At 43.8% G+C, this 27,162-nt stretch overlaps 1 protein-coding gene across 2 annotated transcripts in view; it reads left to right on the top strand.

Moving 5' to 3' along the window:
- GCP4 (GAMMA-TUBULIN COMPLEX PROTEIN 4) overlaps nucleotides 1–27,162 on the top strand; it is a 156,447-nt gene that overhangs the window by 95,237 nt on the left and 34,048 nt on the right. Inside the window, exons 9-14 of one of the 2 annotated variants that reach the window (XR_015692625.1) lie at nucleotides 611–697; nucleotides 791–846; nucleotides 1,075–1,272; nucleotides 13,790–14,044; nucleotides 14,151–14,239; nucleotides 14,326–14,385. Coding sequence is in view for 1 of the 2 variants with exons in the window: in XM_087689343.1 (XP_087545469.1) it covers nucleotides 611–697; nucleotides 791–846; nucleotides 1,075–1,272; nucleotides 13,790–14,015; nucleotides 14,151–14,239; nucleotides 14,326–14,479 (810 nt within the window). In the remaining variant the exon portion in view is untranslated. Of the gene's footprint in view, nucleotides 1–610; nucleotides 698–790; nucleotides 847–1,074; nucleotides 1,273–13,789; nucleotides 14,045–14,150; nucleotides 14,240–14,325; nucleotides 14,480–27,162 lie in introns of those variants that run through there. The other variant, XM_087689343.1, reaches the window with a different exon arrangement.

Below are 27,162 nucleotides of genomic sequence, written 5' to 3'. Positions count from 1 at the left end.
AATACGACCATGGTGCTTTGCAAGATTATGGAGATGAAACACCTGATGCATCTTCCAATGAGAGGGGCCTCCAACTGATTACCTTTTTAATTATGTGGAATGATCCCTCCTTCCTTGGAGCTAATTTGTGTGTAAGCTCTTGAAACTATTCAACCAGTGCTTTGTATCAGGAGATACCACCATTTACCCCTAGGAAGATCAACTCATTCCTATGCTTATCAGCACTCGCCTTTAAATGTTACTATGCTTCATTGATATTCTCTTGAACCTACATGATGGATGACAATAGTATCATCATGTACGGATGATTAAATGTTATGTATATCAGCATACAGAAGGTGTTTGAGTGGGATAAACCGAGTTCTGTGTGTTAATCTAAAATCTGCTTTCTATCTTTGTGGTGTTATGTGACAAGATATCCCGGGGATCAGCACTTTGGAAGGCACAAGCATAAAGGAGGCAGTTTCTAAAAGCAGAAAAAAACTTTCTATGATAATCTTGTAACATATGCTGCTTGATAATTGTGGGTCGCTCTTTATTTGTCAAGCAAAAATAGACTCCATTTTGGGGTTATGTTATAAAACATCAGAATTACAAATGCTCTTTTCAGTGTTTTTTGGAGGAGAGCCGATCCTTAATGCGATTGCCTCCACGTCCATCAACTGCCGAAGCGGACCTTAAGGTCCCATTTCAGCAGGTTAGATGTTTTGATTTTCTGGATATTTCCTTTAGTTGGTAAATACTTGGGTGTCTCTAAAGTTGTGATCTCTAAAAAGAAAGGTTCATGTAGGCTGCTATGAAGACTATTGGTGATGATGACAAATACTTCTCAAGAGTATCTCTCAGGTAAAATAAGGGCCTTTGAAGAGCATTCCTTTGTTATGGCTGCTCCTGATTGAAATAATTCTTTGAATAACATGGTGCATGTTATCCTCTTCTGGCTTTTTGTAATGGATTGAATTTGTAAAAAGGAAAAGATCTCAATGTTCATCGTGATCATTTCCTTTTCCTTGGTCTGCCAATTCATCATCCTAATCAAGCATGATGTAATTCAATTTTTTGACACTGTTTCAGAATGCCTTCTCTGGGAGGCATCTCATTACCAGTGGAGAATTTGAGACAAAGATCTAGTGCAGATGGTAGTGCTGGTCTCTCTTCGACAAGCTATCCTGACAATACAAATAAGATGAATGATGGCTGGGATTGGATTGCGTTGGAATATAGTATCGACTGGCCTCTGCAACTGCTCTTTACGAAAGAGATTTTGTCCAAGTGAGTAGCCTTGTAGTTTGTGAGGTCAATATAGGCTGTGAATGTAACATGACAATAGCTCGCTGTCAAGTCACTGGGAACTCAATGTATTTTGTTGTAAAAGTTTCCTTTTGGTAATGAAACTGTAACAGCAGATCTAGGCCAGTGACAAATCTTTAGCTAGGCTTGAGTGTTTCATTTGTAACAAATGTTTACCATTAACAGATATACATTGATATGTTCACTTTTGGGACAGCTTCAATCTTCCAATTCTGTTTGCAAATGGCTGGAGGTTAGATTTTACATTCTAACATACCCTCTTTATCTTAAGTGCCGTTTGGGATGCATACCCCAAATTTTATACAGCTGGGACTGTTGAGTCATTGGTTGGCAGGTTCTAAGTCCTATGAACTCATCATAGCAAGGTTTGGCATCCCATTTGCCAGGGGCATGTGTTTCCCAGATTTCCAGATGAACTGGTAGTGCACAGGGTGCAGGGACATGGAACTGGGACCCAATAGCCCCTTCCATGCAGTCCAATTCAGTGCAGGTTGTCCATCAGGCCCTAGATGGGGCAAGCATGAAAGTAGCATGTGTGAGAAAGAAAGAAAGATATATTAACATCTACATAAGGCCAATGTGGCCTATGAGACAAAATCCAGAGTACATCCATGTCTAATGTCATCTCATCAGTAAGGTAAAGATAACATTACAAATAAGTGGGTGGCCTATGAAACAATACTAAAAATAACTATACGATGGGACTATACTAGGGTTGAACCATGTGCAGTGTTGTTCCATCGATAGAAAAGAAAAGGAAAGGAAAGGAGAACCAGATCTGATAGAACCATGTACAAAAGTGTGGTGGAGACTATGGGCTGTAGCTGATCTCAAGATTTGCACATGATCTCAACTATGATGCGGTCCCTAGCTTTTTCACTGATATGCCTGGTGGTGAGTCTTCGGTGTCTCGTGATAATGACTCTAATCCGACTGTGGTGTGGCCTCCTTGGACGTGGTCTTGGTAGACAGGGTTGCCGTGCTCGACGAAGGGAAATGGCTCTATCCAATGTGACTCCATGGCGTGGCTTGTAAGGTGTCCGACGGGGTGGCTCTGTCTCTGCTAGGCTGGTAGTGTCAGTAGGGTCGGCTCTATAGAAGAAGTCTGTCACTGCTCTCTATGTGTGTCCCTCTGGATGAGCTGGCCTCTTGTCTTGTAGTAGTGCAGTTCGGCGCCTCTCGAGCTTCAGGAGGAAAATACCTAGGCATCTCTAGTTCTCGTACTCCATGACGTGATGAAGGGGTCCAAATCCATCATGGAAGAGGCAGTGTTATCGTCCTCGTATGTCATAGTATAGTGTGCATCTACATGTGTAGTGCTTCTCCGTCTTAGGCTCTCGACCACAAAGCTGGCAAGTCCTATCCTTTGCTAGGGTATTTGTCCATTTGCCTGTCTCCATCTGAAGCCTATGTGAGTAGGTGTGAATCTATCTGATAGCAACTCGTATGCTATGGGAGAGATGGGTGTCCATATATGCTAGCCGAATAGTGAAACCATCATTGGAGAGACACAAGAAATGACTCTTGTGGAACTCCATCCTTGATCCTAGAGGGAGTGGTGGATGGATCCATGTCCTTGCTGTCTCAATCCTCAAGATATTAGCTCTAATCACCTGGTTCAGGTCTGATCGGCTAAGAGAAAGTATAGGGCAGTCAAAGCTATAATCCAAAGGTGAAAGACGGGGTCAATATCCAAACCATGTAGGCTTATCCAAATAGCCATCTGTGAAAACCAACAGTTCTTCTTGCCTCTTGCTGCTAGTTGTCTAGATGAGGTTAGTGCCAATCTAGAGTATCTATGGCGTGGAAGTTCCCATAGTTTGTGCCAAAAGGTCATTGCCCTGAAGAGTGTCTCCGTAACTATAGGTGTTGTCCCTAGCTCTGCTCTAACAATGGGATGCGGGATGGAGGGCTTACTCCTAATCATGCGTGCTATCATCATGATCAATGGCCTTTCCATGCTATCCCAACCATCATAATAATCCCTCTCTACTCCAATCTGATTAGTGAGTGGGCTAAGATGCATGTGGTACAAGTTGCAACCCCATACCTTTGCTCCATATAGTAATGTAGGTGCGACTAGGGTGTCAAACAACTAGAGTTTGGTGCGGGGCTCTTGGAACTGTATGTGAGCACATTGACTCTCGAGTGCCCCTAGTGCCGCGTATCCACGTGCTAGACGTGCCTTTGATTTCCCTCTCAATGAAAAACGTGGGCCAGAGAAGGTAACTCCCAAATAGACATATTCCCTCACATTTTCAAGTATGTCTTCCCCAAATGTGAATTGGTACATAGATCTAGTCACCCATGCTACTGAAGTACTGTAAACCATGGTTTTGGTCTTCCCAAGGTTCAATGTGAGGTCTTTATCTCTATAGAAGATGTGCAAAGTATCCAGATGGCACTGCGATCTCTCCGGTGAATCTGAAATGAGAACAATATCATCTGTGTATAGTAATATCGGTATCAGCACCCTTGCTAGGCTGGCTCCAACTCCTCCTTCTCGGTCTATGTAATCAGACACTTCATCTATGTATAGACCAAACAATGTGGGTGAAAGTGGACATCCTTGTTTCACTTCTATGGTACTGTCAATCCTCTCTGATAGCCCCCCAGGTGCTCGCACATGACCTGTCACTGCCTCATATAATGCATAGACACCCCATCGTATACCCTCTGGTACTCCAATGTCTTGCAATCTCTGCATGATGCGTGTACGAGGCACTGTATCGAAAGCTTTACGAAAGTCTACAAAGCAACAATAGATCCTCTTGTCTTAGGCTCGACGCTCCTTAATAATGGCTGTAAGTGTGAGAATATGGTCGAGCGTGGTATATCCTCGTCTGAAATTGCGTGTCCTTGTGCTCTGTTGCCTTGCATTTCAGCCCACTCATTGAGTTCATGCTCCAATATAAATCTATATATCTTGACCAAAGTATGACCGATCATGATAGTCCTATAATTGCTAGGAATCAAGGGATCACCACTTTTAAATAGCAGAATTATAGTATTGTCTGACCAACTCATAGGGAAACCTTCACATACTGCTCTATTGAACATATGTGCTAATACGTCACAAGCATGTGAGAAATGTTTTGCTACTAGTCCATCCTTATCCTGTGCCCTCCCATTTTGTAATCTATAAATTGCATCCCTAACCATTTTCCATGTGAAGAAAGACCACTGTGTTGGCTTACAAGCTTGTGGGGGCTTCATAGATGGCTGTCTTGGCAGGTCATACAGCTGTCTCCCTCAGTCAAGCCAAGCATCTGGTGATGTAATCTGTATGGGGGGTTGTCTTTCATGAAACATCTTCCATGGGCTCTTGCTATCCCGCCCTAAAAATAGCTGATATATCTCTGCTTTTGCTTTCGCCAAGTAGTCTCATTTCTTCTTCCACACAAGGTGTTTGAAGAACGCCTTTGCTTGGCGATGTGTCTGAGTGCCTAGCTCCACTTCTCTCTGTGAGCGAGCTTGGGTGACTTTACACTCATCATGATACCAACTATTTTGGGGAGCAGTAGATCGTGTGGGTCTACATCGGGGCAAGGTGTGTGGGAATGCATACATGGCTGATCCATGTATGGCCTTTGCTAAATCCCTTGTACATTCTTCCAATGATCTACTCAAGTTCAATGTATGTAAACTGGTCTCTGTAGAGAACTATTGTAGATGTGTGATGTGTCTTCTGTAAAGTAGTATTTGGGATGTTTAGGGAGGCATGGCGTTTCATGTTTGATATGTACACAAGAGAGCATGAATGTCAAAATAGCATGATCTGCTGCTATGCCAATTGGTCTCTTAGATATTGTAAAGTTTTGGGTGTTTGGTATCAATGCTGGTGAGCCTATCAAGTAGTCCATAGTACTTGCCTCTCCTTTGTGATTCCAATATTTCAAATTATCAGATCCTAGCCATCGTGGTAGACCATTAAAGATGGCTAGTCTATGTACACTTCCCATAGTCAATAGGTGTATCCCATAGGTACTCACTTCTTTATCTTGGGCTCTCCTAGGCCTATTTGAAGTATGTCGGATCTCTTTGAACATGGCATTATCATGCATATAAAAGTCACTTTGTCTATCTCTAGTGCGTGCATTGAAATCTCCTACTAATAATATGTCCCCAATGCTAGCATATCTCATGATATCCTCATAAAGTACATCCAAGGGAGATCCATCTCATGTGACATAGGTAAAATTTGTAGGAGGAAAGTAGCATATTGCGATGAATATATCCCGTGGTCTTCCTGCATGTATCCTAATCCATAAATATCGTGCATCATCACCTCTTTTCATTACTTGCACTATCCCTTTGAGGTCTTCTCGGTATAGTATGGCCACACCTCCAGAACCCCTAGTATTGAACGAAATGCACTTTCCCACCTATATCCCTGCACATTTGGTAGTTGGCTACCTTTACATTGGTGTGTTTCTGTGTACATTGCTATATCTATGTTTCGGAAGCTATCTTCAAAGTAACCAGCATCCAAGCGTAGGGCTCCATTACAATTCTATATTGACATCCGAAGTGTCTCATAGGCCTCGTACCATCATGAAGTCCTTTTGTTAGTGATGATGACTTGTCCATCCCTAAAAACTGCCCACTTTCCCTCTTTTCGAGCCTCCAATACCTTGGGCATGTGTTCTCTACGATATGCTATTTGTGCTGGGGTAAGGTCCTCATCCAAATAAATCTTCTCACCCTTGAGGGCTGTCCTCTTGAAGAGGAAGACCTTTTTTTTCTCTATGTCCCCAAAGCGAAGAAATAGAGCCTTGCACTTAGAGTCTCATAATTTGTAGTTTAGAGCGAATTATGAGATGAATTTCTTCGTATTTCTTTACATTCATGGTGCATGAGGTCTTTACATGCGTGTCAGATGCTGGGGAGATGGTCCAATCATGGACCCTACGGCCATACGTCTTGTACCCTGTGTTCTTAGAGGGGATGTTGAACATTGCTTCCATGGACGGTTGTGTTAGTTCTTGATCAGATTGGTCCCCCAAATATTCTTTTTCCACGGTTTAATACTTGCATTTGTCTACATTATCCATCTCTCACACACTGTTTGCAAAGTCACTTAGCTTGTACTTTGTACTATCAAATCAGAGCGATTTCTGCGATTGCTGCAAATTTCCAGGGTTTTCCTAACTCCTCACTAAATTTTTGCAAGCCTAGTAATCTTTTACGAGCCCAAATGCCTTCACATTGTTTACAAACATTGCAGAAATACAAATTGCAGCCCTTGTCAGTGCATTACTGCATACTCCAGGACATGATCAAAATCAAAGTCAGTGCATCATTGCGTAGTCCACAAGCCAGTGCATCATTGCCTAGTCCACAAGCCATTGTATCAATACATTCACCCATGTCTGTATTCATGTCATTCTGAGTACATTCGTGTCATATCAATTTGATTATATCTACAATCTCAGTACATTGACATCTGGGTATGTGTCAGTACATTGTTGCATACGATACGCTTGTGTCAATGCATTTAGTACATCACTGCATCACTATAGTCCATGTTAGCGTCCTAACGCCAGGCAGTCGTCCACGTCAGTGTCCAGGCATCACTATAGTCCACGTCAGCGTCTTAACGCTAGGCAGTCGTCCAGGTCAGTGTCCAGGCATGGGTCATAGCATCCTATCACAGCCACTCGATTAGAGATAGAGAGATCACAACAGCCGATCACGTTAGAGCTCCTGTCCCGTCACAACATCCTGTCACAGCCATGTGGTTAGAGCTCTCGTCACGTCACAACATCTTGTCACAATTGTGTCATGTCACAGCATCACGATCCTATCCACGGAGAGAGAGAGAGAGAGAGAGAGAGAGAGAGAGAGAGAGAGAGAGAGAGAGAGAGAGAGAGAGAGGGAGAGGGAGAGGGAGAGGGAGAGGGAGAGGGAGAGGGAGAGGGAGAGGGAGAGGGAGAGGGAGAGGGAGAGGGAGAGGGAGAGGGAGAGGGAGAGGGAGAGGGAGAGGGAGAGGGAGAGGGAGAGGGAGAGGGAGAGGGAGAGGGAGAGGGAGAGGGAGAGGGAGAGGGAGAGGGAGGGAGGGAGGCAGGTAGGGAGGGAGGGAGGGAGATCGAGAGAGAGGCCTGCGTGTATCTGCCTCCCGTGAGCTCTTCAATCGGCCTTCGACCGGCATACGTCCTGATACAAGATTGTTTGCCTGGATCTGGATTTTATAGACCAAACGGTGGTAGCTCTTGGTATGGATTTTGATACCGAGGAACCAGAGGATATGGTTCCGTCCACAAAGGAGATGCCCCCTGCTCCTGACTTCCAGCTTGCGGGCAAACGTACCAAGTATACCTCGGCTGAGACAATGGATCATCAGGATTGTTCCTATGCTCAGGTTGCTTCGGATTCTGTGGACTCTCAGGATGTTGACTTGGAGCATTTGCTGGAGTTTGCCAACACTCTGCTTGGCGATTATGTTCAACATAATCAGGAAGTCCTTTTTGACTCTGCAACGGAAAATGTTCTGGAAGCCACTCTGGACCCGAAACATGTCTTGCGCTCCTTTTCAGTGTTTTATGAAGGTGCTGCGATACTCTTCTTCACTGGTCGGATCCCACTGCTTTCCTGTATTCGCCAGTGGCTGCACAGTCTACTACAAGGGGAATGTGTTGAAGAGATTTTTGTTGGGCCCCGCGGTTTTTTTAAGGTGCTGTTGAAATTTGAGATGCACCGTGCTGCTCTCCTGTCTAAACTGCCATTGTTCGTTGATCACCGTTTGGTCCATGCTGTGCCATGGCGCCCAATGGCAGATTTTCAGCGCCTGCTGCAACGTGAATGCCCTTTGTGGATTGAAGTGGAAAACTGTCCGGCTGTTTATTGGCCACTGTTAAAGGACGCCATGGCCGCTGTGGGCACTGTTCTGGTCCCCCCAAGCCTAAGGGCCATGAATCGCAACCGTCTGTGTATGTTATGGGACACTGCTAGGAAAAGGGCCTGCGTGGTTACGTATCAATTGCTCTGGCATGCATCCTTTACATTTTCGTTTGAAATGGGGCAACTTTGCAGGACATTGCTTTTCATGTGGAAAATTAGGGCATTTTATGGCTGAATGCCCAGAGAAGCACCACACTTCAGATGCCGAGCATGTTGCTCAGCCCATGGAAGATATGGTGTGTGATGCGCCGTCGCAGGATGCCACCCAGCCACCTAAAGTTTTGGATAAAGGGAAACAACAGGTGTCGGGTTTGGATCCCGTGGCAATGACTGGGTAGATGTACGCACAAAAAAAGGCAACAGGCTTGTTGCTGGCATGGTGGATATTGTGCCTACTGCCTCACCAGATTCCATGCGTACGTATATGTACAGGAAAGAAATGATGTCTTCAGAGCACTCTGCTCCTGCTATGGTTTCCTCTGCTCCCCGTCCAAAGGGTCCACCTGCTAAGCTGGCTTTTGATAGTAGGGGTAACGTCATTACCCCATGGGATCGTCGTTATCCCCGTTCCATCCCCAAGTCAGCGGATATGCCATCTACCTCCAAATATGGTCGTCAGAACTCTTTTGCCGTGTTAGCTGATTTTTTGGATGAGGGAGTCCTGGACATTCTTGCAGAAAAGGTCAAATCGAGGCAAGCTGTGCCTCGTACCTAATTTTCTTTTGAATACACATGAAGATCACCACGTGGAATGTGCGAGGAATTTGTTCTCGCCACAAGCAACATGCCATGTGGTCTGTATTGCATGAGAATCAGTGGGATGTCTTGTGTGCTGTTGAGGACAAGAGTCATGGTGAAGCAGGAAAAGTTGTGGATTGCCATGCCTTTCGCTTGTTCTATGCAAGGACAAATGCCAGGCAGTATTCTGGGGTGCTTATGATTGTACATGAAAAATATTAGCCGGTTCTTATTAAGAATGATGTACATGACCTCTTTGTGGTGATCAAAGTTTTATTCGAAGGAGAGATCTTATGGTTACTTGGCCTCCATGCTCCGAATGATCCTTTATCTTGCCGGGAGCTTTGGCATACTTTGCAGAATTCCTTGTCCGTTGCAAGACGGGGTTTTTTTATGGGGGATTTCAATATGTGTGTTGATTCTTCACAGTCCACATCAGAGCATTCGGTAATGGATGCGCCGGAAAGTGGTATATGGCAGGAGTTGCCTCTTGCCGTTCTTAAGCAAGATCTCTAGTCTTGGCTGCACCCTTCTTCTACGGGGTTTACTTTCCATTCTGCCCAGTATGCAACAACATGGTCGCGGTTAGACCGCATATACATCATGCACAATGATGATTTCCTTCCTGAGATGCTCGAAATGAAAGTTTTGTAACAATATGCCTTGTCGGATCATTTTCCTCTCCAGCTTGAGCTCCTTGCACAACCCATTGCACCTTTCAAGCTATTTCTGGATAGACTCCCTTTGCGTTTCAACTCGTCTTATTTGAAGCATACAATCTTTCAGGGCTATATGCAGCAATTGATTGATCGATTCTTATTGGATTTCTCATCTCAGGGCACTACTTCCTTTCAACGATCAAATGGTCAAATGGTCCTTGATCCGCAAACTATTGTGAATATGTGTAGGAATTATTTCCTCGACCTTCTTGATTCCACTTCTCCTCCTTCAGGCCAAATTGCTCATGCTCGTTCAGTTTTTTATGATCTGGTCCACAATTAGGTTCTGCAGGACACACAATCCACTCTGGAGGCAGATATTTGTGAGGCGGAGGTTATGGATGTTCTGTTACACTTGCCCAAGGATAAAAGTCCTGGCTGGGATGGTCTCACCAATGAGTTCTTTGAGATTTTTGCCACCTAGCTCGCGAAACCATTGACGGCTTTGTTTCAGCAGGTGTGGGAAATGGGGATCATGCCGTCCTCATGGAAAGAAGGTCTTATTAAACTGCTTCCGAAAGTTCCTTCGCCGTCCATGTTGAAACAGTGGCGCCTAATTTCTTTGATGGGTTCTATGTATAAAATATTTTCCAAAGTAATGGCGAACCGGCTCCATAAGCACCTTCTTGCCATTGTGCATCCTCTCCAATATGGTTTCATTAAGGGCAGAAACATTTTGCACAATGTATTAAATGCGCAATTGGCGATTGATTATGCAAGGCATTCTAATCAGGAGGTCGTACTGGTTCAATTGGACCTTTTGATTATCTGGACTGGTCTTTCATTGTAGAACTTATGTCTACTATGGGCTTTGGTGCTCAGATGTCTCGTCTGATCTACACTATCAGTGATGCAGCGTCTTCGCGAGTCATGCTGAATGGAGGCGTTACCAAGCCAATTGTCCTTGCCTGCTCTGTCAGACAAGGGTGCCCTTTGAGTCCTCTTTTCTTTGCCCTTGCGACTCATCCAGTTCTTTCGATGTTTTCTCACATGGCAGCTTCTTCTCAGTTGGCTGGATTGTCGCTTCCCTCTAGACAACACTTCATTAGTGAATCCTTGGCTGATGACAGCTTTATGATTCTACGTGCGGACAAGGATAACCTTCGCAAAGCATTAGATGTTTGGCCTCTCTTTGGTCAGGCTTTCGGTCTTCGCATCAACGCTTTGAAATCAGCCATTCTCAGCTGCACGGAGTCAGATTTGCAGTCATTGGACTGGCAGGGAATGGTTCTTCCCCGTGGCTCCATTGTCAGGCATCTTGGGTACCCTTTGGGTGTTGATGTTCCCCCAAAGCAGCTACTACAGTGGATTTCACAGAAACTGGCGGCTAAGTTTCTCTATTGGAAGTCTCAGACCTGGCCCTTCCATGTTCGCCTCAAAGTAGCCCTGACAATTATGTTGCCAATGCTCACATATTTCTTGCCATTGCTGCCCTGGACTACTACTACACTGAATGCTCTTACTCAGTCTATTCGTTTCATGTTATGGAAGAAGGATTCCTTGCATGCAGGCATTTCTTGGATTTCTTGGTCGCATGCGTGCACTCCCAAACGCATGGGTGGAGGGGCTATTTTAGATGCCCAAACTCATATGCTGGCACTCCGTTGGTCTCTTTTTCGCGCCATGTGCTCTGATCATCATCCATGGGTCGTTATAGCCCGTTATTTTCTTGAGGATCACAGGCTTCTGCATGGTAATACTCAAATCCGAAGTTCTTGGTGGCATCATACATCCAACGCAATAGGGACCACACAACAGCACCCAAGGAGGTAGCTGATTGATAAAGCTTGTCTCGTAGGTGTCATGGATGAAGGATAGTCTCTCCGCTTGTAGCACTCAGATGGGAATGAACAAATAGTCACTCGCACCATTACAGACATCACTCGAGATTGTATTGATGGTAACCAAGATCTCACACTCAGTTTAGAAATTGATAAGGGGAATGGTGTAGAGGGAGTATGCTAGGGTGCATAGTTGATGGTGCACTAGTGCGTCCAACCTTGTCTGGCATAGGCGCAAGAAGAAAGGCCAGGGAGCCTTGTAGTGTGGTGTAAAGAATAGGGTGACGTGTCCTGTAATGGCAGCAGAGACCCATCCCGTGTGTGCATAGGGAAACATGGACGTACATGAATCTAGGTGTCGTAACGTTCCTCAATCTCACCTCTCGGAATTGATTGAGGAGAAACACTAGTCACACTCAGCACGTTTGGGGTTAACTTCGGTAGCGGATGCCACCCTTGCCAGTCGCAATGTGTTGATATTGTTTCGTACAGCCAGGAGGCTTTTTATGATCCCTCGTGGATATAGGTATTTATGGCAACAACTTTTGATGGTTCTCCAGAGCAGACAACCCTTTCCTGCCCTTGCTACTGATCGTCCCTAGCAGGATTGGGACTTTGCAGGCCGGCTGAATTTAGAAGAGGCTTCAGCTAACCAGATGTATCATCTTTTGATTAAAGATCATCAATGGCTGGTTACTAAAGCTAATACTCTATGGGGATTGCATAAATCCCGGTCATGGTGGAGGGTAACTGTGATGGAGGGCTGGTTGAACAAGACACCCTTCAAATATAAGGTCTTTCTTTGGAGGGTGATGATTGGTGGTCTTCCGCTTGCTTCAGCCCTTTCCAAGCGTCGAATCTCCAACGGCAATTGTTTCTTTTGCACCACCACTGTGGAATCCGCCCGTCATCGTTTTATTTCTTGCCCCCTCGCTCAGAAAATCTGGTCATTCTTGTCAGCCGTTTGGCGAGCAGTGGTTGGTTTCTCGTTACGCCCGTTTGATTGGGTTTTTGCATGGCCCAAATATCCCACACCGACATAGCCACATATGAAGATCTTGTTTCACTTTCTTCGATATTGGGGCTGTTGGCATAACTGGACCATTCGGAATGCTTTTCTTTTTGATTCCGCCTATAATGTTCAGCGGCATATTGCTAGGCTTAAAGGTCTCTTGTATTGGCAGATAGATCTTCTCCTGCACTCCGACATGCTCCCTCGGGAGGACTTATGTCCCTTGCATATGGCAATTTCCTTTGTGTCTTTGCCATGACTTTGTAACTCTTTGGTTGTTTGGTTCTTGTAGAGAGTCAGTGTGTACACACGATGGGGTAGAGCCATCGTGTATCTTGTAATCATGCAAACTTGTACCTTTTTCGTAATTAATACAATTACCTTTTATGAAAAAAAAGGGAGAGAGAATTATATCAACTTCTACAAAATGTCAAACTGGTCTTTGAGATTGAAATGTTACATTTGTGAGTTAGGAAATCTTCCCAAATCTCAAAAAGAGCATTTATCCAGTGCAATGATTGACTATGTGGAGAATAAACAATACATAGTTGATGGATATAAGATGATGTCTAGACCAAATATAGAGTGGAATTGGTCTAGGGGTACTCTCATCCCAAGATATCTCTTGTAGGTCTATCTAGCATAGAGAAGTTGAAGCGATGAGGTAAGGCTCCTTGATGAGGATGTAATATCCTTTGTACATGTAGATGATCCTTTTGTGGGGGTGTGGACCGGGTGGGTGTGGATGGCGAGCTTTGCATCTCTTGTTAGCTCTGTCAAGTGTGATTTTCTAGGCTGGGGCCACCGGTTGGTTAGTTGGGGGCTTTGTGTGGTAGAGGGAATTATCAAAGCTCTATGAGACTATGTGAGTGTATGTTGATGTGTGTCTCTAGGGCTTTCTTGCTAAAACTTAACCCAATGTCAGAGATGTTATAGTGACAGAGTTGTCAGAGAGACCGTTTGCTAAACCATAAGGCTAGAGCTTGTAAGTTTTGGTGGAGGATAATTGCCTCAGTGAATATGGTTGAAGACCTAGAGATGTGGCCTGCAAAGTGAAAGACTGAGGTCTAAACTTTGAAGAGATGGACTGTGGTAGTCAAAATCATTTATATCTAGCCTGGAAGTGGGGGTGAACTGTGTCTAAGCTCTAAGTGATGGTAGACTGATACCTGGAAAGCCGAAAGACATGAGTACGAAGGTTGATGAATGGATTGCATTTTTATGGACAGACACTTTAACTGCCAAATGTTTTTCATTGAGTGCAAGAAACACGTGAATTGGTTTCTGAATATCACTCTCTGACTTTCTTAGTTTCTGCATTTCTCCAGATATTGCAGAGTGTTTCAGTACTTGCTACGATTGAAGAGGATACAACTTGAACTAGAGAAGTCATGGGCTGAAGCAATGCAACAAGATAAAGCAGATTCTGCAAAGCAACGGAGGAATCCTTTAAATGCTGTAACAGCTAAACAACGCCAACAACAGCGCATGCCAATGTGGCGTATTCGGCAGCATATGACATACCTTATCACAAATCTACAATTTTACATTCAGGTGCTGAAGTTCAAACAGCTAGACAGCGAGTATGGGGCAGTAATTGTTTTATCTGATGTTTTTATCTCTTAATGAAGTGTATGTGCAGGTGTTTCACTTCTTGCAAATGTCTCATAATTAGTTTGCAATTTGTAGGTGGATGTAATAGAATCACAATGGAATCTGCTACAGGAAAGAGTGGAAGGTTCGAAAGATTTTACAGAGTTGGTTAAATTTCATCAAGAGTAAGTGGTTTCCTGATCGAAAAAGTGTAGCATACTTCTTAATCAGATTTTACAATTAGATAATACTTTCCTTCATCAATGCATAGGTATTTGTCAGCCTTAATATCACAATCGTTCCTCGATATTGGTTCAGTATCAAGAATTCTGGATAATATTATCAAGCTCTGCCTGCGATTGTGCCATTTGATAGAATATGGGGATGGGACCCCAAACTCGGCAGATCTGGAACAGATATCAGAAGTAAGTAATGTCATCTTTTTGTTCCTGCCATGCAGTCCTCTGAAGGTTTATGAGAAGGAATAGGTGGACTAAATGGTGGTGTTGTGTTCCCACAAATCATTACCTTATTGTGTTGAAACATTTCATCGTAGGGATACTCAATGCATTGTGTGTCTAACATCCTACAGTTATTTTTATTCATGCAGGGCATCTATCAAGGGTATTATGTAGTTCTGAATGCATGACTGTATATATTCTCTCTTTTCTTCTTTTTTCAGAGTTATTGGCAAGGCTTGATATGAAACATAGTTTTAATACAAAGTTTATAAAACCCTTCTATGTTTATGGAATCAAAATTTAGTACACCACTTCCTGCATAATAATGATGATAAATGTAAATTGCTGTAAGACATGGATAAAAGAGATGAGATGGAGGGTATTATCGAGCAAGGATGGAGCACATTGGGAGCAAAAGGAGGTAGGATGAAAAGATTCAACTCTAGGTACAACAAACTCTGCAATGATATTGATTATGTCAGTGACATGAAAAAATGGTGGTGAACAATTTCAACATGATAGAAACACAATGCAGCTGGAGCACATGGTGGTGAACAATTTCAACATGATAGAAACACAGTGCAGCTGAAGCACATGGTGATGAACAATTTCAACATGATAGAAACACAGTGCAGCTGAAGCAGTTGATATTGTTCTGTACCATGACATCGAATTTTTGTTTATGAACTGGCCTGTTGGTGTCTTGGCTTATTCTAGGGTGCCTCAAAAGTAAGTATTTGAAAGCAAGAAAAGTGAAGCCCTCTTACAGAATGTGAGCGAATCAATGTGCAAGGTGCATGGTCCTACTTGCACATGGCAAGTCATGAAATGGAGAAGCAACTCAAAGTTGCCCATGAGAAATGTTGTCAGGGCCAAAGTGGGTGGAGAATGAGAAGGAAGTAGGTGAACTGGCTATTCTTTTGTTCTTGTTTGCTTAGATGATGGGTTTGCCTAAGAGATGTTGAACTAGGGAGTGACAAGGGAAATTCTTTTCAAGAATGTGACACTTGAGAGAAGAAAGATTGTGCTAGTGTGTCTTGATATGCAGAAAAAACATAGTGAATATAAAGTAGTGGGTATATGGCCATATTTGCATTGGTCAAGATGCACACCAATGTATCAGCCTATCCATGTTGGATAGACTCATGAGAGATATCTTGGGATGATACTGATACCCATTCTAGTTTCACATTGTATTAGATCCCTAGTGCTTTGTTAGTATTTTCAGTTGTTTGTTGTTTCCTAGCTAGATGTTTCCTTTTAGATCATGGTTTCTTTATTGTACATGACAATTCCTTGAACTTCAGATGTATCTATTTTTGTCTTGTAGGTCGATTTGGCCTTTGGTAGATGTTAATATGCCTCTCTCTCTCTCTCTCTCTCTCTCTCTCATGGCCGCGCGCGCACAAAATTTTTGACACTATTCAGCTACACATAGCTAGGACTTGGTTGGGATCTAGCGACAAAGAAGGCCTTCTGTGGAAAGCATCTTCCAACCATCCCCCGATGGTTTTGTGATTTGGCTGAGAGACATGGATATACACGTGTCCCATGGAGTATAGTGTGCCATTGGTTAGCTCTGCACATCCTCACATGAGTTACATATAGAGATTGGTTGTTAGAGAAGGTCCCTCTCCTTGGAGGATTGGATCTGCTAGCTTGAGCAGGAGACTAAGGAGCACTATATATACAGGTACCTAGCATACTATGATACTAGAGGGCATTTGTGCCGCTTGTTTCAAGAAGGATTTGGACCACTATCTAGGGTTGACAGACTTCCTAGATCAGCATAGCCTTGGGACTCTCCCTCTTGGAGTTCGAGTTGTAGTGAATGAACATGTCACTAGTGACATAGATAGTAGCTCCTATAGAGGGGAGTGCATTAGCAATGCAAGCTTACTGTGGCCTGTGATTGTTGATGCGTCTCCTTGGTCAAGTTGATACTGCTGTTGGCTCTCCCTCTACCCATACCGTCCCTTGCCTATTGGTTGTGCTTAATGGCATGCTGCCTAGCTGCTCTTGTTGCCGAGTTGCAATGGTTGCTCTAGCCACCTGGCTGTTCTTGCCTAACTGTACGGGGATGCCACTTTTCTACAGGTGTTGTCTCAGCCTCCACATGCTGCCTTGCTGTTGTACCATGCTGTCCTTGTGCTGAACAATGTCCCTGCACAACACCCTGCCCTTGCACAATGCTCCTACCTTGCATGCCACCTACATTCCTACACACCTTGTGCCGCCATTGCTTATCCCTCACATATCTTGCTTGTTGCCTTCACCATCGTCCCTGCCCCCCCAGCTATCAACTAGCTCATTACTGTCTCCTCGCTTTGTGTTTCCAAGAGATAGGCACACAATGGTGACCTCTGATCCAATGCAGGTGCAGCCTATGGCACTCCAATAATACTCCTTGTGTGTGGTCCTACCCGAGCAATAGTGCCAAATGATTCGTGCCACGGAGAAGGAATTGGAGGAGACTGTGGTCTTTGGACAGGTCGTGGGTCACTCCCCATCTTGGATGTTGTGCACTAGTATGACAAAGTAAAATTTGGGAAGAAACTACCTTCACATTGAATAGTGTAATCATCATAATCTTAAGTCTACTTGCATTGGGGTCTCCAAGCTCTTCCCTTTATCTTGAGCTTGTTTCTCTGCCTCAAAAATTTCCATTTGCATCTTTTTTTTTGGTCAAATCCACCTTGGTTGCCCCTTGTGCTTCCCCTAACTCATTGCTTTGAGCTTGTTTCACCCATTCACATGAAAGTACTTGCTGATCTGCCTCCTTTGAAACCTAAATATCATCCAAATCACCATGTTGCATAGACTTTATTGGCCCGACACATTTAATATTGTATTTGTTGAGGGGTACCTTTGGTGGGCAAATCACATTCTTGCTATTGAACCTCTTCTTATTGTTGACATCTAAAGCTATGGCCAGCTAAGGTGTCCCATTTCAGCTCATACCACAAATTTTTCGTTGAATCGTACCCTTAGCTTCAAGGTGAAACCTAGTGGGCCTAGGCTTAGTAGTATCCCATAACGTATAAGCCCTATTTCTATTGCGAGGAGCCAATTGAGGGTCAACGAACATGTGCCCAAGAGATCTCAAAACTAATGAAAGCAGATACCATGGATGAAATGGAAGATTCACTACTTTCACCCGAGGGGACAAGCTTGTCAAAGTGCAACTTGAAATTCTTCCAAAGGCCTCCAAGGCACTAGATGTACAGATTGACCATCCAAGAACAAAGTCGCCCAATGCAAAATTCTAGGTCTTGCTTGTGGCATACGGTACAAAACCTTAAAAAAACTCTTGGGACCATCAAATATATTTTCCACTGCAATCTATTCCTCACTCAAGCCATGTGTGTATACGGCCAAACATAGGAACAACAAGTGTACTGTGTAGCCACCGTCCAAGGCTAGCAAGAACATAGTCCCACATAATAAAATCCACATGTTCTAACATGTGGGCAAAAACTAGATGTCCTTCCTATGATGAGGAATGAAGAACAACAGGTGTATCTTGATCCCTCATTTGCAGCTCCTCTTGTGTCAATTTTTGATCCTTACCAACCTCTTGTGATTCATTCTCGAAAAACCCTCTCCCTTATGACCCTCATCTTGGCAATCATCATTTCTATCCATATCCAATCGAAAGTATCATTCAACAAAGTCTAAAGCAATTCCACCTAGCAGTTACTTTGGTCTCTATTATGCTTTATGCTGATGAAATTAGCTTGGTTTTGAGTTGGATGAGCGTCTATAGCAATGTCTCCATGCTCTATATGACTTTTGTATACACAGAGGGGATAGACTGTTAATCTCAGGAAAACTAGGATCTTGATGTTTCACACACAAGCCCTAATACAGAGGAGGTCCATCTTCACTCCAAGGTGGAGGTAGTGGATTCATCAATATACTTTGGGGTTACATTTATCACATCCATTGCAACACGTTTCTCACACTAAGAGGAACTTGGTCATGAGACAAGATCTCTATTAGGTACACATATAGCACATGTGGATTTCACCCCAACAATCCCTCCTCCCAAAGATATCAAGCTACAAGAACCACTTTCTAATTAAGGACCACAATAGATTGTTTTATTGAGAGACTTGGCTACCTAGACATATATGTGACCCATGAGATGCGTAGCCATCAACCAACTCAGGGTCTCTTCTCACTAGCCAAAGATCGATACAAGAAAGCATCCCGCATCCCTAGAGCCGAGAGGATTTGTAGACTGTGTGAGGAGGTGGTGGAGAGTGAGGAGCACTACATATGCATAGGCCGAGCCCACAACATAAGTTTAGGCAAGATACTTTACACTATTCAAAGGGGAGACCTTCCTTAGACTAGTCATGGAGTCGGTTAGAATCTCCTTGAGATTCAAAGGCTCCAGACATCATTACTCTAGTCATGCACCATGCAGAGGAGTGGCAACAATCATAGCTTAGGGACTGTTTTCAGATAGTGACCACACACTATCCCCACATAGAGAGGGGTGATAGTCTAGAGAGTTGAGAAGATCAGAGCCACACAACAATTGAGGGTGCAGGGCTGGAAGATACATAGGTTATACTAGAGAGAGATGATAGAGATCCATTTGTGGCATGAGCAGCACTCGATAGTGTTGAGATATCAATTGAGATGCTATTCATACACCACTTCATCAAGGTTGTATGATGTACTATACCCAATGATCTTGATTGGATGGAGCTAGATAGGATTGTCCACATGGTCGTATCCTTGACACATATAGTAGCCAGTCATGCGGTCACATAGGTGGTCATTTAGTGCTCCATCCACCCACCGCTTTTATCCCTACATTGACATTGTGTTGTAAATAACTTTGCACTATATATCACATTTTACACTTTGCATAGTCCACTTGAATACTAGTAATTTCTACCCATTGTATATGATTCTGTCTCATATGCTGTTTTCGGCCTCAATACATGTTAACATTTATTTCCTTTTTTTGTGATGAAGTTTGAATTAGTGGATTGAAATATTTACAAAGGGCATTTGGGCCAGCCAAGCATACTCAAAATATGAGGCTACAAGAGTACAAGGGGATCATCGAGGGGGCAGAATTGCGGTGGTGCAGATGATGTCCATCCATGGAATAGCTACTTCTCCAAAGATCACACCAGCTGAAACCATGACATTCAGTACATTTACTCCCGCTATGCAAAATGTGGAGCTACGATATGCTTGATATGGACACATGAGTTTTGGTAGTCTCATGACTCTTTAGAGGTGTGAGATGGTTGATGCTTTGCCTACTTTGGATACTCCACCTCCCCATGCTTTTGAGGGTTGCATTCTTGGCAAAATGCATAGGCTTGCCTTTAAGAAGGATGGCGTAGTGCATGCTGTCTAGAAATTAGAGCTGATGCACAGTGATGTATGTGGTCCCATGTGGATCTTGTACTTGGGGTTCATCTTTATTTTGCCACATTTATCATTGACTACTCTACATACACTTGGGTGTATGGTTTGAAGGCCAAATTGGATGTATTTATGTACTTCAAACATTTGGTTGCCAAATTGGAAACTGAAATTGGTTTGAAAGTGCAAACTCTTCGCATAGATAGAGGGGGAGAGTACATGTCTAAAGCCGGAGTCTTATTTGCTAGACTATGGCATTGCACATTAGTGTACAGGGAGGATGACTGCTCAATGGAATGGAGTGGGGGAATACAAGAACCGTAGTCTTATGGAAAGGACTAGATGCATGTTGAAGAGCAAAGGGTTGCCTCATAGATTTTGGCTTGGAGGCCTTATGTGTGCAAATCATGTTTTGAATTGTGCTCCTACAATAGCATTGAAGACCATTACACCATATGAATAATGAGACATGGTATGGCAAGAACCCTTGTGTGGAATACTTTTGTTTTTTTTGGTTGTGTTACATACGCAAATGTTCCCAAAGAGCTTCATGGAAAGTTTGATGACAAGGCAATAAAATGCAATTTGGCTAGGTATAGCATGGAAAGCAAAGGGTCATAGTTGTCAGGTACGAAAGGTACGATACGGTTCAGGGCTTAAAGGTATGATATAGTTGTCAGGTACGAAAGGTTCCAAAGCAACCCAACTGAACCCACCCTCTATGTCATGAAGCAAGGGGGTTTGGATCATCATCATTCTTTATGTAGATGATATGCTGCTCATTGGACCAAATGGGAGAAAAATTGCAGATTTCAAGGCTGATTTGCAGTCTACTTTTGGTATGGCAGATATGGGGCCGATTCACTATTTTTTTGGGATCCAATTCACCCAAAATCAGCATGGTATTGTTATGTCTCAATCACAATATGTTTAGAAGTTGCTAGTAAGGTTTAACATACAATATTGTACATCTATGAGCACATCTATGAAAATATTACCAAGACACTATCATGTGAAAAACTTGAGGAATTTTGAAAATCCTTGAACTTACTACCTTTTTGTGATTGATTCACTTCTTTTACATCATCACATTGGCACTACAGGGGAGTGTTAGAATTGATCAATTATGGGTAGTGCCCAACGTTTTAGTGTGTGGTGTAGACATAACTAAGTTAATAAGTTGTGTCACTAGTTCTAGAGTTAAACTCTAGTTGAGTTACGGATAGGTCTAACTTAAGACGTATTGTACTTTCATTTTATCATTCTAATAGTTGTATCTTTTGAGTGTGGGAATGTTGTCCACTCTTGCTCACTATGTTGTGTTTGCACACGCATACGTGTGCGCGCGCACACACAGACACACACACACACACACACACACACTCTCTCTCTCTCTCTCTCTCTCTCTCTCTCTCTCTCAACATAATCGGTGATTAGATCCATGTACTAGTTCAAATTTAGAGGAGCTAGTGGAGCATGCGAGGGAATATGTCTATCTAGGAGTCAACATCTTTGGCCCACGGTTTTCGTTGAGAGGGGTATCAGAGGCATGTCTAGCACGAGGCCATGCAGTACCAAGGACACTCTAGAGTCAATGTGCTCACTAGTCACATAGAGTTTCAAGAGCCTTGCACCAAACTATGGTTGTTTGACATCCTCGTCACACCTATGGTATTATATGGAGCAGAGGCATGGGGTTGTAGCTTGTATCATAGATGTCTTAGCTCAATCATTGATCAAATTGAAATAGAGAGAGATTATTATGATGACTGGGATAGCATGGAAAGGCCATTGATCATGATGATAGCATGTATGATTAAGAGTAAGCCCTTCACACAATATCCCATTGTTAGAGCAGAGCCGTTGGCAACATCTATAGTCATGGAGATACTCTTCAGGGCAGTGACTTTTTGGCACAAATTATGGAAGCTTCCGCATCATAGATACTCCAGATCGGCACTAACTTTATCTAGACAAGTGGTAGTAGAAGGTGAGAAAAACTATTGGTTCTCATAGATGAATATTTGGATAAGCCTACATGGTTCTGCCTTTCATCTTTTGACAGCTAGCGTAGCAGAGACAGAGCCACCCCACCAAACACCTTCCATTCCATGTCGTGGAGTCACATTGGATAGAGCCATTTCACTTTGTCGAGCATGATGACCTTGTCTACCAAGACCATGTCCGAGGAGGCCACACCATGACGAGATGAGAGCCATTATCACGAGACATTGAAGACTCACTACTAGGCATGTAAGTGGAGGATTAGGGACTGCATCATAGCTATCATGTGTAGATTTTGAGATTAGCTACAACTTATAGTGTCGACCGCAATTTTTGTAAATAGTTTTGTGTCAGATTAGGTTTTCCTTTTCTTTCTACTGATGGGACAACACTAGGCATTATTCTACTCTAGCATAATCTTCTCATATAGTTATTCTCAACATTGTTTCATGGGCCACTTACTTATTTTAATGTTATCTTCACCTTATTGATGAGATGATATTAGACATGGATGTGCTCTGGACTTTGCCTCATAGACCACATTGGCCTTATGTAGAGGCTAATATTTCTTTTTTTTTTCATGATGAAGCTTAGATTATATAAGTTTCTCTCTCTTTTTTCTTCACACCGGCCCCCGTCCCCGCAGAAGACACATGTCGAAGATACAAGGGATACTACGCCGCCATCGGAGGGCCCTGCCCCGCCGCTTTAGTCTCTCCATGTTAGACCGACCCATGCGGAACATCCTAGGATGAACACTCCAGGAGCAGTTCCACACCGCAATGGGAGTGCCTCTAGACTGTATCCAGTCTAGATATCATTTTATACCCACTCAATTTAGTTCAACATAGCATAAACGTTAGCTTCACTGGGACTTTTGAAATCTCCCAGACATTTTGTATGCAACGTTCTGGTCTCATAGGCCAACTTGGCCTGTTGTAGACGTTAATATAACTTTCTTTCTTTCTTTCTTTCTCTCTCTTTTTCGTAAAAGGTAGTTGTATTACTTACGAAAAAAGGTACAAGTTTACATGATTACAAGATACACGAGGGCCCTAAGCCAACGTGTGTAAAATCGCAGTACTAGGCCACGAAAAAGTTACACAAGTCATGGCAAAGACCCAGAGGAAATTGCCATATGCCAGGGAAGTAAGTCTTCTCGAGGGAGCAAGTCCGAGTGCCGAATGAGATCTATCTGCCAATGCAAGAGACCTTTAAGTTGGGCAATGTGTCTCGGTACATTAGAGGCTGAATAAAAAAGAAAGACATTTTGAGTGGTCCAGATGTGCCAGTATCCCCAGTATCTGAAAAAGTGGAATAAGATCTTCATATGCAACTTTGGCGGTGTGGGGTATTTTGGGCGCACAAAAACCCAATCGAAAGGGTTAGTGAGGACCTCACCACTGCGCGCCAAACCTGTGACAAGAGCGACCATATATTCTTGGCAAGCAGGCAAGAAATAAATCGATGTCGGGCCGATTCCACAGTAGTGGTACAAAAGAAACAATTGCCGTTCGAGATTCGACGCTTGGAAAGGGCCGAGGCAAGAGGAAGACCACCAATCATCACCCGCCAAAGAAAGACCTTACATTTGAAAGGTGTCTTATTCAACCAGCCCTCCATTACAGTTGCCTTCCACCATGATTGAGATTTCCGCAATCCCCATACAATATTAGCTTTCACACCCAGCCATTGATGATCTTTAATCAGAAGATACACCTGATTAGCAGAGGCCTTTTTCAGACTCAACCGGCCTGCAAGGTCCCAGTCCTGCCAAGGACGATCCACAGCCAGGGCAGGAAAGGGTTGCCTGCCCCGAAGCACTGACAAAAGCTGTTCCCATAAATCACAGTATCCGTGCGGGATTTTGAAAAGTCTCCTGGCCATACGAAACGATGCGAAGACATTACGATTGGCAAGGGTGGCATCCGCAACTGAAGTCACACCCAAACGGGCCATGCGGTTAAATCTTGGTTTGAGCTTATGTTTGTCTTCTCATGAAAGTAATGTCGAGATTGCCAACAATTCTAGTTGAAAGGAGTTAGTATGCAAGCGGCCCCCCATTGGATGCCAACGTGCCTTTTGGAGCACCACTTTCCAGGAGCCGACCAAATGCAGTAACAGAGAGGATGAGGGACTGGAAAACCGAGAGTCTGCATTAAGGACATGCTACCAGGAGCTCCGAAATCGTGTATTACCATGCCGAAGCCCACTGTCCTTAAAAAAATAACGGGCTATAATGGTCCATGGATGATGATCCACACACATAGCGCGAAAAAGAGACCAACGAAGAGCCAACATATGAGTTTCAGCATCCAAAATAGCTTCACCACCTAGGCGTTTGGGGGTACATGTATGTGACCATGAAATCCACGAAATACTTGCGCGCAATGAATCCTTCTTCCATAACATGAAACGAATGGGGCGAGTGAGAGTCTTCAAAGTAGTAGGAGTCCATGGCAGCAATGGCAAGAAATATGTGAGCATTGGCAGCATAATTGTCTGAGCCGCTTTGAGGCGGACATGGAACGGCCACACTTGCGACTTCCAATACATAAACTTAGCTGCCAGTTTCTGTGAAATCCACTCCAGTAGTTGCTTTGGCCGAACGTCAACCCCCAATGGATACCCAAGATGCCTAACAATGGAGCCAAGGGGAACAACCTGACCCTGCCAGCTCAATGATTGTCAATCAGACTCTATGCAACTGAGAATGGCTGATTTGAAGGCATTGATGCGAAGACCAGAAGCATGACCAAAGAGCGTCCAAACATCTAATGCCTTGCGAATGTTGTCCTTGTCCGCACGCAAAATCATAAAGCTATCATTAGCCAGAGATTGGCTAATGAAGTGTTGTCCTAAAGGAAGAGACAATTCGGCTAGCTGAGCAAAAGCTGCCATTGAAGATAACATTGAAAGAACTGGGTGGGTCGCCAAGGCAAAGAAGAGAGGACTTAAAGGGCAACCTTGTCTCACCGAGCGTGCAAGGACAAATGGCTATGTAACCCCACCATTGAGCATAACGCGCGAAGAAGCCGCAGCACTAATGGTGTAGATCAATCGGGACATCCGAGTACCAAAACCCATAGCAGACATAAGTTCTGCAATGAAAGACTAATCTAAATAGTCAAAAGCCTTTTCCAGATCCAATTGAATCAATACCACTTCTTGACTGGAGTGCCTCGCATAGTCAATAGCCATTTGCACATTTAAGATATTATGCAGAATGTTGCGGCCCTTAATGAAACCATATTGAAGAGGATGCACAATAGTTGGAAGGCGCTTGTGAAACCAATTCTCCAGCACTTTGGAAAATATTTTATACATTGAACCCATCAAAGAAATTGGTCTCTAGTGTTGCAACATTGACGGCAAGGGACCTTTGGAAGCAGTTTGATAAGGCCTTTTTTCCATGGGCATGGCATGACCCCTGTTTCCCAAACCTGTTGAAACATAGCTGCCAATGGCTTCACCAGTTGGGTGGCCGAGCTCTCAAAGAATTCATTGGTGAGACCATCCCAACCAGGGCTTTTATCCTCAGGCAGGTGTAACAAAACATCCATAACCTCCTCCTCACAAATATCTGCCTCCAAAGTAGCTTGCATATCAAGTAGAACCTGTTGGCGGACCAGATCATAGAATACATGCGTAACCTGGTTAGAAGGCGACGGAGAAGAACCAAGAAGATCCAGAAAATAATTCCTGCACATATTGACAATGGTCTGCGGATCAGTGACCATGCGACCTTCTGAATCTTGGAGTCTAGTTATATTTTCTCGAGCAGAAGAAGCATGCAAGGCACGAAAGAACTTATGAGTCTGACAAGCACTATCTTGCAATGTGTCAGTCAAGTTGTGCAATTTGGCCTGCTGATAAGATTTCAACTGAAATACTTGAATAAGATCAGCCCAACGCATCGTCAGTGACAACAGAAATTCATCATCTGGGGTGTCCACCAGCAGCGAACGAACCAAAGCCAGTAAGTCCTCCGCTGCGTGTCGATGCCGCCGACAAATAGAGGCATGATGGATCCCATACTGCCGAGCAACCCGCTGCACATTAGAGAGCAGTCGTGCAAAGGAAGCCAAGCCCTCAAAGGCGAAGTCCAATAAAAACCTCTCAATCAATTACTGCATATAGCCCTGAAAGATTGGATGCTTCAAATAAGACGAGTTGAAACGTAAAGGGAGTCTATCCAGGAACTGCATAAAAGGTGCAATGGGTTGTGCAAGCATCTGAAGCTGGAGAGGGAAATGGTCCGATAAGGCATATTGCTGCAAGACTTTCATTTCCAGCATCTCGGGAAGAAAATCATCCCCCCTGCATGATATACATTCGGTCCAATCGCGACCAGGTAGTTGCATATTGTGCGGAATGAAAAGTAAACCCTGAAGAAGAAGGGTGGAGCTAAGACCAGAGATCTTGCTTAAGTACCTGAAGAGCAAAGGCATTCCACACCCGACTTTCCGGAGCATCCATCACCGAATGCCCTGATGTGGACTGAGAAGAGTCAATACACATATTGAAATCCCCCATCAAAAAACCCCTTCTGCCAAGTGACATGGAGCTCTGCAAAGTCTTCTAAAGATCCTGTCCCGATGCAGGGTCATTCGGAGCATAGAGGCCCAGCAACCATAAGATCTCTCCTTCAAATAAAACTTCTATTACCACAAAGCGGCCCTGTATATCATTTTTAATAAGAACAGGCTTGTATTTCTCATGGACAATCATAAGCATGCCAGAATAGTACATAGCATGTGTCCTTGCATAAAACAGGCGAAACCCATGGCAATCCACAACTTTCTTGCTTCAGCGTGACTCTTGTGCTCAACCGCACACAAGAAATCCCACTAGTTCTCATGCAAGACAGTCCACATGGCATGTTGCTTATGACGAGAACAAATGCCTCGCACATTCCACGTGGCTATCTTCATATATCTTCAAAAAAGAGAATCAGGAATGAGGCACCTCTTGCCTCGATTTCACCTTTTCCGCGAGAACGTCAAGGACACCTTCATCTAGAAAATCAGCTAACACTGCAAAAGAATTTTGGCGGCCCGCTTTAGAGGTAGATGAAATATCCACTACCTTGGGAGTGGAACAGGGATAACGACGATCCCAGGGTGTAATCACATTACCTCTAGTATCAAACGCCAACTTAGCAGGTGGGCCCTTTGGACCGTTTGTATATACTTTCCTTGTAGACTGATTACGGGGAGTAGAAGGAAGCATAGTACGTGCAGCATGCT

The sequence above is a fragment of the Lygodium microphyllum genome, chromosome 12 (assembly GCF_053477565.2).
Source record: "Lygodium microphyllum isolate KBCC chromosome 12, Lygodium_microphyllum_v1.1.10, whole genome shotgun sequence".
In the NCBI taxonomy this organism is placed as follows: Eukaryota; Viridiplantae; Streptophyta; class Polypodiopsida; order Schizaeales; family Lygodiaceae; genus Lygodium; species Lygodium microphyllum.
This window is presented reverse-complemented; position numbering and strand designations above follow the sequence as displayed.